At 35.8% G+C, this 12,176-nt stretch overlaps 1 protein-coding gene across 1 annotated transcript; it reads left to right on the plus strand.

The window, feature by feature from the left end:
- Positions 1-7,720: 7,720 nt before the first annotated feature.
- On the plus strand, positions 7,721-8,671 carry LOC130685012 (olfactory receptor 1052-like). The gene has a single exon (XM_057508182.1). It carries the CDS (start codon positions 7,865-7,867, stop codon positions 8,669-8,671), a length of 807 nt encoding a protein of 268 aa, XP_057364165.1. The 5' UTR covers positions 7,721-7,864.
- The last annotated feature ends 3,505 nt before the right edge of the window (positions 8,672-12,176 follow it).

The raw sequence follows: 12,176 nt of genomic DNA on the forward strand, positions 1-12,176 counted from the left end.
CTAGTGTCTTAATTTATCCATTAATACATTTTATAATTGTCACAACTTTTACTTATTTCTACACATACATTTAAATCCATTGAGTAGAATAATATAACATGTTATATTCAGTTTTTCAACCAATAGTTTCTGTACAACTCAATATGGGAGGGATTCTGTCAGGCAGTGCTAGACAAACATAGGCATATTTTGACTGTGGGAATCTGATAGAAGGCTTATGTGAAGAGATACAACCTGGCCTACCTGTATCTATGAAAGAAAGTTTAAAGAATGTCTGTGATGTTGAGCAGTAATGGGCTAGCTGGTGGCGTTTACCAGGCATAGGTCTAGAGGATGAATGCAAAGCATATTCTAAGAACACCATACTAGGAACTTCCCTTAAAGTTTTCCATTTCCAGTCTCAACTTGGGGAGCATTCATTGTTTATGTGATTGAGCTTTGCAGTGTGAAAGTGAATTACAACAGCTTTGTCTTCCCTTTTAAAATTATGAGTAAGGGATAGAAATTCTAATGTCTATCCTAGGTTATTTAATGCTTTATTATTTATATTTTAAGTCATATGGAGACTTTCTGTCTCTTTATTTCTCTCTCCTTCTGACTCTGTCTCTCTTTTTCTTTCTTCCCTCCCTTCTTCCTTCCTTCCTTCCTTCCTTCCTTCCTTCCTTCCTTCCTTCCTTCCTTCCTTCCTTTCTTCCTTCCTTCCATCCTTCCTTCCTTCCTTCCTTCCTTCCTACCTTCCTCTCTCCCTTACTTTCTTTCTTGTTAAAAACTGGATAAACAGATAGTCCCATTTTTTTAAATTCAATATTACAGATTGTGGAAATTTGGATAAAGGAAATTTTCAGTATTTAATCATCAATAACAAGCTGATATATTAGCAATATATTTAACTTCAAATATTGTGCAACTAAGGTTGGAAATTATTGTGGATAGTGAATTTGTTTTGGAGTATTAGACAAATAATTTATCTTTTTTTTGAAAAAGGAATTTTTCGTTATCCTCAAGAACCACTTTCCACACAGAAAATACATTGCACTCCTAATTTTCTATTTTGTTGTATTTAACAGGAAATATTTTGCTGTAATAAACAAAATAATCAATTTTTTTCTTGTGTTTGATTGAACTCGCAAAACATAGTACCCTAATTATATAACCAATAAATTATAACACTTTTCTAAAAGTTCTTATATACAATATACAATCTTATTTACCTGAACTGCTTTTATTTTAATTTAATCTATGAATGTTTTTTTCTTAAGCTTATAGGTCAATGAACTAAATCACTATAAGAATATAAATGCTTCTTATATTTTATTCCATTAATGCATAAATATGGTGAATTTCTCATCATCATAATGACTTTAATACTGTTTAAAATCATACTAAAATTCCCTTCAATTTTCAACAAAACACCCTGTTCTAAGTCAACTTCTGAATTAACTCTTTGAAAAATAGCTTTCACAAATATGATCAGTCTGATGATATAATCAATCAAATGCTCTTAAACTTTGTATTTTATGAGTTTAAGTTGATCATTTATTTATTAGACCTAGCCTTTTTGGCATCAAAAATACTCATCTATTTACAATAGCCAAGATATGGAAGCAACCTAAATGTCCATCAGTAGATGAATGGATAAAGAAGATGTGGTACATATACACAATGGAATACTACTCAGCCATAAGAAAAAAACAAATCCTACCATTCGCAACAACATGGATGGAGCTAGAGGGTATTATGCTCAGTGAAATAAGCCAGGTGGAGAAAGACAAGTACCAAATGATTTCACTCATATGTGGAGTATAAGAACAAAAGAAAACTGAAGGAACAAAACAGCAGCAGAAGCACAGAACCCAAGAATGGACTAATAGTTACCAAAGGGAAAGGGTCTGGGGAGGACGGGTGGGAAGGGAGGGTGGGAAGAAAAGAAAGGGGGCATTACAATTAGCATGTATAGTGTGGGGGGGCCACGAGGAGGGCTGTGCAACACAGAGAAGACAAGTAGTGATTTTACAGCATCTTACTATGTTGATGGACAGTGACTGTGAATGGGGGATGTGGGGGGGACTTGGTGAAGGGGGGAGCCTAGTAAACATAATGTCCTTCATGTAATTGTAGATTAATGATACCAAAATAAAATTTAAAAAAAAATAGCTCAACTTGTCAAAAAAAAAATACTCAACTTAGAATCAATTAAACTATCTAAGGAACATCATGGATTCCATTTCAAAGACGGAAGTTATATATCAGCCATGACATTTTTGTCTAGTGTATAGGATTGCCTTCTTGTCATTGACACTGATCCTTCATTAGTTATGGTAATAGTGACTTCATAAATTATTGAAGAGTTTGTTCACAGCATGAGCCATTGATTTAACTTCACATTTTTTTTCCTGCCTTTAATCTGAACTCTGTTCCATTACTAAGTTTATTTCACCCAGTGACTGCTTTGTTTGATTTTGAAATTCTTTTTTCTCTTATTACATGGTAATGTCTTCCATTTTGATTCTAAAGACACAGTGTTTTTCTATTGAGATCTTCACAACAGTAAAAAATTTTGTGATAATTCTGATTTTTGTACAATATTTGCATTGATCTATAACTTCATTAATTTATTTATCTGCATATATGAAAACTTACTTTGTTTTTATGCTAAAATACCAGACATGCTAATGAATTCACAACAGAACTTAGCAAAATTATTTGCTACCTTGTCTTAAACACACAAATAATGTATATATTATCTGTATGATTAAAGAGAGCTAAATATAAAATAATGTAAAAACCTAATAAAGTATATGAAATGTATACAAAATCTCCACATTGTACTATGTGTCTACTACTGTTTCAGTAAAATGGAAGCTACAAAAATTATAAGACATAATCCACATTCCTGTGATGTCTACTGAATTATGAGAGGGAAGAAAACCTTACATTTTTACATAAACCAAGGGACAGTATACAATTCAATTAATTTTCTGTTGTGTGTGTATGTGTGTAAAGCCTCTCATAAAAATTTGATGTGAATGATTACTAAAATGTTTGCATTATGATGTCATGCATTAATTTGCATCAGCTTCATAATGAACCAATGAGGTTGCTAGAGCATATATGAATATTCCCATTTTATAGGAAAGAAGACAATTTCAGCTGTTCCATCATTAGAACATTGGATCACTTGTCTGAGCAGCATGTTTGTGATTGGAACACAAGTATTCAGTTCCTGCAATTGCATTTATTATCTGTCTTGTACTTTTACCCCAGGATATTTGAGTTTTAGAGAACATACCCCATTTGAAAATTCTTTTCTTTATAAAAGTGAGTACATTTGATCAGAATGAAAGCAGAGGCATCTCCTGAACAATGCTTGAGAGGACCTGCAGCTGGATGATTATTTCCAGTCTCAAGAGACCAAAAAGTATGCTAATGATCCAGCCTGTGGACATCTGAGAATCACATCGACACAATGAGCAACAGTTTGTGTCCCCAGAGGAAAGAAACCACACACTGAAGAATCTCTACCTTCAACAGTAAATCCTTCATGAATTATGAAAACCTGGTCTTCCTCACTAGATATTCTGCCTATTCTGGACTTTGCTTAGTTGTAAGTATGTTTAGGAAATGGGAAGTAGACTTATTTTAAACTTTCAATAATTACTATCTTCCCACACTAAAAAGAATCTGCTTTCAGCTGTATGATTTCAGTATTGCTTCCGAATGGCCAGAGAACAATCTCTCAACCTGTGGCTTATATTTCTTTCAAAGTTTTTTTTCTCATTTTATGGGAAAAGGGCAATATTTACATAATACCATAGGCGATATTTGTGCGTGTTGAGTGTGTGTGCATATTTATGGTGTTTAATATTTGGTTTATGTAGTAACTCAAGGCTACTTGGACAGTTATGGAAAATTCTTTAAAATGGAACATCTGAGAATTGTAATTTATTTTTGATGTATCACAAGGAAAATCTGTTCTTTCTAATTTTGTCTAGTAATAGTTTTGGGAATATGCTAGGTCTAATTTTATTTTATGATTCCAATAATAATAATTTGAGAATTATTTTCTATTTTCCTTGAGTCAGTCACTACATACTTTCTGTAACAAAACCAGAGTACACACACAGCCACTTGCTGTCAGAGGTCACGACTGTTTTGCTACAACTTCCTACTAAAGCTCTAATGAACCTGAATAAATAGGCTTAAAATCACTGTCTATTGTTTTTTATTTATTAATTTATTTTGATTTGGTATCATTAATATACAATTACATGAGCAACATTGTAGTTACTAGATTCCCCCATTATCAAGTCCCCACCACATACCCCATTACAGTCACTGTCCATGAGCATAGTAAGATGCTACAGAATCACTACTTGTCTTCTTTGTGCTATACTGCCTTCCCCAGGCCCCCCTGCTACATTAGGTGTGCTAATCATAATATTCCTTCTTCCCCTTCTCCCTCCCTTTCCACTCCACCACCCTCAGTCCCATTCCCTTTGGCAACTGTTAGTCCATTCTTGGGATCTATGAGTGTGTTACTATTCTGTTCCTTCAGTTTTTGCTTTTTTCTTATGTTCCACAGCTGAGTGAAATCATTTGGTACTTGTCTTTCTCTGCCTGGCTTATTTCACTGAGCATAATACCCTCTAGCTCCATCCATGTTGTTGCGAATGGTAGGATTTGTTTTTTTCTTATGGCTGAGTAGTATTCCATTGTGTATATGTACCACATCTTCTTTATCCATTCATCTGCTGATGGACACTTAGGTTGCTTCCGTATCTTGGCTATTGTAAATAGTGTTGCAATAAGCATGGGGGTGCATTTGTCTTTTTGAGCACTGTCTATTGTTTTTAAATTAGGTTATCTAAGCTACAGTTTTGGCTCTTTCTTTGCGTTGAGGTTGTTGATTTTGTTTTTTTGAAATTTTTATTGTGATTAAGAGTTTCTTAAGTTTTATTATTTGCCTTTGATTTCTTGCTTCTTTTGTCTTATAAACCATTTTTAATCATAAGCATGTAATTTATATCATTATAAATAATAAGTGCATGTATATATTTGTGAAGTTATAGGATTATGAATTTACATATGTAATCTATAATAGTTCATAAAATGATCAGTATATATATTTGCAAATATGATTTTATAATAATGAATAATGAAATATATTATTTACATAAAATACTATAATAAATTTATACATATATCAACATAATTATATTTTGTCAGTAAAACGTTATGAAAGCATATAGTGAAGTATTTCAATTTGGATTAGCAACTACGGATCTATATTATGGAGAGTCTATTATTTTTGGAACATGAACCCTTCTGATAGGCATTTGGTTGGATTCCTTGTTTTACCATTATGAAAAATGCTTTTAATTTTTTCCCAATATCCTTCAAACCAACTGTGTCATTGATCACTGATGAGTATAAATCAGATGACTATGAAGGAGTTTCATATTTTTTTAAAACCCTAACAATTCAAGCTATTGATCTGAAAGCTGGAAAAAATGAAGTCAAGCATGACATTATGTTATAAAAATGTTACTTTTGGTATTTATTTTCCTAAGAAAATGCTTATACTGTTAGTGTTCTAGGCAGCCTCTTATTTTATCAGGAAGACAACAATGAATGGTCCCAGAAGCCCTGCATTTGGAGACGGAATGAATCTGTGTCCCAGTTGTAATTCTGACAACACGAGAGGAAATGATACCGTGACCCTTGGTGTTACTTTTCTCTATAGATTGTCCTCTGCTGCAAGTTCAATAGATAAAGAGGTTGCTAGAGGCTTGCTGTGACCTACTAGTGTCCCATTTGGTTTCCTCCCTCCCTCCCTGCTCTCCCACAAACAGTTACTGTTCCTCTGCATCCTGGTGCTGAGACATGTCCACGGGTCTCATGTGTCAGTTCATTGTTACACCCACAGTGTGAGACCTTATGCTAGTTGAACTGGCGGAAACTCTATTTTTAAACTCTTTCTCTATGTGATAAATGGAAAAATCATACACACTCTGTCGTACCGGTTCCTTTTTATGGTTTGTTGTAGACAGGCAAAATATATAGTAAAGCAAAGGCAGAGCTATATTGGAACTGAAGCCATGCCAGGTCTGATATACTCAGTTATGTGATGTTCTCTTTCCAGTAAAAAAGCCTTGCAGAAGAAAAAGGTTACCATCAATAAACATACAGAAATGGCCTTTCATCGCCAAAGACTTTTTGCCTTAGTTTTTGTTTGGGTTGAACTTATTTGTAGGTTATGAAATTCCAATTCTATATTTTACAATCTAGTTGTATTAACACAAAATAAAAATTCTTGTTATTTTCAACATCTCATTTCTTTCCCTTGGAAAAAGCTAGACTTGGATTCACATGTACTTCCCAAGGCCACTGATCTGAAATATAGACAGAATCTAACTTATAACCTCAGTTGATGAGGGATGAGGTTACACTCATAGAATGAACTTTTTGCTTTCATTTAGCAATACCTTGAAGGTTGCATCTCAAACTTACCCAAATGCTGACCTTAGTAGACGTCAAGTCCCAAGAGAGCACAACTCATATACCCTTCCTGTGATCTGTAATGCCTAACACAGAGCCTGGCATAGGAGGAATGATTGTTGTGCTAAGCCACCAATTTTGGTAGCTTGTTACAGTAGCAACAGTAAACTGATCAGCCCATAACAGAGTGCCTACTGTCTCTTCCTATTTACTCTCCCCTTCTTTGTTTTATAGCACTTGTCGTAATAGTATATAGCCTCTCAATAGGTTTGCTTATTTCCCTAAAAAAATGTATGGTCATTGAAAGCAAGATAAATTTTCTTGTTTACTGCTTTTTCTCTACCAAATATGAATTTGGCACAGATTTATAAGTAATGTATATATATTTATTATGTATGAAAGCATACATGAATTATTATAAATATTTAGTCATGAATATTGGTGTATTAATATTACAACATGTCAAAAAAGCAAGTGAAACCAAGGGGCAGCCTACATTTTTCAAAGCAGAACATGCTTGATAGGTGTAAGTGAAGCTATATAAAGATGTGAAAGGGAAGGGCTTTTAGGTGAAATTACACTGCTGTTTTTTGACTGGCCTTAATATTAAACAATAAAAAAAAACAGCACTCTACCTCGTTTTTGTAATTCAAGTCTCTTGGAGGGCACAGTCATTGATTTCCAAGAGGGGAATCAGAGCAGAAGGTAGACAAAATGTTCAGATGTTTGATTTGGAGAGGATGGGGGTTCATGTTATTAAAGTCAGCATCATGAGTTATCTGGGGGTGTAAAAGTAGGAACAGGTTGACCATAGAATGAGGATACATTTTTATCACTGGGAGCTACAGTTCATAACCCATGTAAACAAGGGTCTTGTTTATGCCAGAATAGTGAGAGGTTTGGTGTAAGGCATGTCTTGGTTGACTGTCAGTTTTACTAAGTAACACTTTTTTGATCTGAGAGAATTTCTTATCCCAGTTATCATGATGTACAAACTGAGAAGTGGGAGATAAAATAGTGTCTACTTCCACAAATTTGAGTCACTGTAGATGGATTGTCCGGTACATATATAACCCACTGCTAAAGTTAATTTCCTTTCTTCACCTAACTACAGGATGAACTTAAATGCTCCATTCTATTATTGATACCAGATCACGGACAGAATCCTATTTTGTTTTTAATCTGAGTGATGGCATCCTGTTCTGCAACTAAAGATCTCTATAAGCATGAATGCCTGGCAGGATGGAATCATACAGTTGTGAAGGAATTCCTTCTGGTAAGTTTAACTGAAAATCCTAATGTACAGATCCCTCTCTTTTTGCTCTTCACCCTTATTTATTCCATCACTCTGCTAGGCAATGGGGGGATGATTATTTTGATTTGGTTAAATTCTCAACTGCATACTCCAATGTACTTCTTCCTTAGCAACCTCTCTTTCTGTGATATCTGCTACTCAACTGTATATGCTCCTAAGATGCTGGTCAACTTTTTGTCAGAGCAAAAGGTCATCACATTTGTTGGCTGTGTTCTACAAAGTTTCTTTTTTGCAGTGTATGTAACCATGGAGGGCATCCTCCTGTCTATGATGGCTTATGACCGCTATGTGGCGATAGCTAATCCCTTGTTGTATACAGTCGTAATGACCCAGAGGATTTGTATTCAGATGGTGCTGGCATCTTACTTGGCTGGGCTCATTAACTCTTTGATACACACAGTAGGTTTGCTCAAACTAGACTTCTGTGGTCCTAACATCGTGAATCATTTTTTCTGTGATGTTCCCCCTCTTCTGAGGCTCTCCTGCTCTGATGCACATAACAACGAGATGCTGCTTTTGATATTTTCCGCAGTCATTGCAACATTCACTTTCACTGTCATCATGGCCTCTTACATTCGCATCGCTGCTGCCGTCCAGAGAATCCGCTCAGCCGCGGGGAGGTGCAAAGCCTTCTCCACTTGTGCCTCCCACCTGACTGCTGTGACCTTGTTCTACGGGTCTGTGACCTTTAGTTACATCCAGCCAAGTTCTAAGTATTCCCTGGAACAGGAGAAAGTCTCTGCTGTGTTCTATACATTGGTGATCCCCATGCTAAACCCACTGATTTATAGCCTGAGGAATAAGGATGTGAAAGATGCAGCAAAAAGATCACTAGGGTGGAAGACAACCCTTATTTGACTCAATCTTGTGTAAGGCTTTACTCACAACCATTAATCTGCTAGCGTATAGATTTTCCTCATAATTGTATCACAGATACAATCATGAAACCCTAATCAAGATACTCCTATGATATTTGAGAAATGAGTGTTAAGTTTGCCATGAAGACTGGAAATCATTGAACTTCATCATCCATTCTTGTCTGATTTAATAGGTCATTCACTCAAGAAATGATACAAAATTTTTTTCTAGAAATCTCTCATGCTAGACTCTGAAATAACTCATTGTGGAATTAAAAGAATTTGATATAGACTCAAATCAAAAGTCTACTGTAAAATATTCATTTATGAATTTCATTGTTATCTCAGAAAAATTGAAATGGTCCTTTGGCATGATTGTCTTAGTTTTGCCATCATTTTTTTTTTGGTAAAAATGTCATAATTCAAGTAAAATACATACCTTCTGTTTTGTATTTTAATAGCATCTTAGAGTCTTTAGAAAATATAACTCACATCAGTTATAGCTTTTTCATCTGACACATTTTTATTGGGTACCTTTATTGTGACAGCTACTTTGAGAGATCCAAATCTAAAAAGGTGCAAACTGTGGAATAAAAATTGCTTATTAGATGAACAGTCAGTGGAAGTACATGGTAAATGGGGAGGAATTTTTTTGACTATTGAAAGAACATATATGGATATGGTTTATCATGAACTCTTTAAGTAAAAGCAGTAGAAAATAAGTGTGGCAAGTATTTATACCATGTGTGAAGATCCTTTAATGTCAATATAACATGTTTTAGAACTCTTTCAATAGCAATAATGAAACCCTAAATGAATTGGAAATGGTGTGCTTTAGGAAATTTCCTAAGATGCCAGCATTGTCACATATTAGAAAGTCAAAGAACAATTTGGAAAATATTATACTGAAGCTGTAATGAAAAAAAATTATTTTGAGGGAAACAAGAAGTGCTATAGGTGAGTAATAAAGTGAAGGAGACATAGGCAGGGATAGTCATGAAAATCACCAATGGGACTTGAAAAATGATTCAGTTTTTTCTATTGGGGAAAGAAGAAAGGGTTTACATGACTGAACGGTTTTCAGCCTGTGTGCCTCCTAAGATAAATTGGTTAGGACACATAAATTAAATGCAAGAACCTGCATGTGGTGAGAATTTTTGAAGGAAGAGCTTTCTAGGAAGAGAGCAGAGCCAAGAGCAAAGCTGAAGAGCTGGTGGGGTGGGTCCTGGAGATTTCCAGAAGCAACAAAATGATCAGAAGTGGAGCAAAAAGGGGAAAGACTGATAAAGCAGGCAACGTTGCCAAATAGAAAAAGGGATCCAGACGATGTGGGCATCTGCAGGGATTCTGAATCCAAGGGCAGAGAAGGGCATAGGACGGAAGTCAGACCAGAGAATGACACGGTCTGATTTATGATGAACAAGCTCACTCTGGCTGCTGTACTGAAGATAACTAGCCCACAGAACGGCAGAAGTGACGGACGAGCCCTGGCAGGAGGCTGCACGTCCATTCAGCTGGGCACTGATGGCACGCGAGGCCAGAACTCTCACAATGAAGCTTGTGAGAAGCACACATTCAAGATACATTTTGATGCAGCACCAGCAGGAGGTGAGGGAGAGAGAAGGCAAAGATTACTTCAGTATTTGTTTCAACAGAGAAGCAAACAAAAGATGACAACACATGTCACTTGAAAGAGAAAATAAATATACCACTTCTAAGTTTCATAGACAGGTAGGATTATATAGATAGATAATGGGTATATAGATGATAGGTATGTAGACAACATATAGACACACATTAGATGTACTGAGTTTAATGTGATTTTAATATCTGTTAGATATTGAAACTCTGCAAGATAAAAAGCAAAATTATGTATAAATCTGTTAAGGTCAAAGATCTCAAACATGTAAATAACATAAGATAAAAAATGCAAAATACTCTTATGTGATACAGCACACAGGACAGACTCACTATTGTGAGAAAAATGAATGTATTACCTAACATTAGATCAAACTTTTGGAGAGTGTGACTATTCATTGGATAGTACAATATTATTATTGTCAATGAATATTATTACAAATACATGTATTTATAAATGGGTTATACATTTGAATACTCATCTTATATTTATATAAGACTGTAAGAGAGATTAAAAGAGTAATAAAGTAAAGGTCTAAATTACAAATTGTGTTTGTAGCTAAGGGGTATATGAGTGGTCCTTTAAATATTCTTGCAAATTTTTATCTTTCCTAAATCTCTTCTACAAGTTTGAAATGGTTCAAAATAAACAGTTACAGAAACATGCAGAAAGTGCTTATATAGTGACATGAACACTTTTAATTCGGAATAGATGCAATTGCTTGTGATCCACACATTTATTAAAAAATAAGAAGAAAACTGAGGTAAGATACAGACATTATCTCTTGAGCAAAGTTCGTTATCTCTTGAGCAGCCACTAAGGAACAGATAAGTAGAGTGGATTAGAATTCAGACAGGTGTAAACTCGGACATGTGAGCTGACTTTTGCTCACTGATTCAGGGGCCATGAGAAATGTAGGCTGAGCAGGCACGGGAGGGTCTGCAAGGGGTTCAGAGGAGTCAGCAGAGCTGGTGGCAGATGCTCTGCAGGTTTCATCACACATGCTTGTATTTCTTCTCATGCATTCATCATATTTTAGGCCTGAGCAGACCTGGCATCCAAGTAAATAAATAAACAGAGGTTTTGGGAAGGAATTATGTTCAGAGACACAGGGAAGTCAGAGTGAAAGGTGAGGAAGGAATTCATTAAGTGAGAATAGCAGGAACTGACAACTTCCTTACAGGCAGCAGAGAGCAAGGAAGGACCGGGAGAGGGAAGGGAAGCTCACTGAACTCCCGCTTGGCATAGGGCAAATCCTTTGCCAAATCCTAAAGCCAATGTCACCTGGCATCCAGTGTCCACCTGAATCTGCATGGTTTATGAACCAAGGCCCTAACAGCCCTGAATTTGGGGGAGATTCAGAGCACTGGACGGAGTGAGATTATGCTTTGAGATCTTCCTAAAGGCAAAGAAAGGATATTTTTAGGCAGGTTTACTAAAGAGCATTTTCCTACAGCTGCAGTCCAGTCTGGGTCACCCAGGGGACAGGAGCTTGCAAGCCCAAATCAGAGCTCTCAGCAGCCCCTCCCTACTTATCAGGAGTAGAACAGAGACAGAATGAAGACTTGTGCTTAAGTCTAGAGAATAGAATGAAATAGCAAAGAGGCAAAGAATCTTACCACTGGAAGAGCACAGACACAAAACATAATGAGTTGAACAGTATGAAGTCTTTATTAAGGCAAAAGGTACACACTCAAAGAAAGGAGAAGAGGCACCCTTAAGGGTTTAGGGTTTGGAGTTTTATAGGGCCTTCTAGATATTGCTTATAAGCAATAAACGGGTTTCTCCCACTTTATTTCTCCCTTTGACTGATTTTGGTTTCAAAGGTTCATTTGCCCCAGGTTGGGAACATATTTTACCCCTGAAG

Source organism: Manis pentadactyla, chromosome 9 (genome assembly GCF_030020395.1).
Source record: "Manis pentadactyla isolate mManPen7 chromosome 9, mManPen7.hap1, whole genome shotgun sequence".
In the NCBI taxonomy this organism is placed as follows: Eukaryota; Metazoa; Chordata; class Mammalia; order Pholidota; family Manidae; genus Manis; species Manis pentadactyla.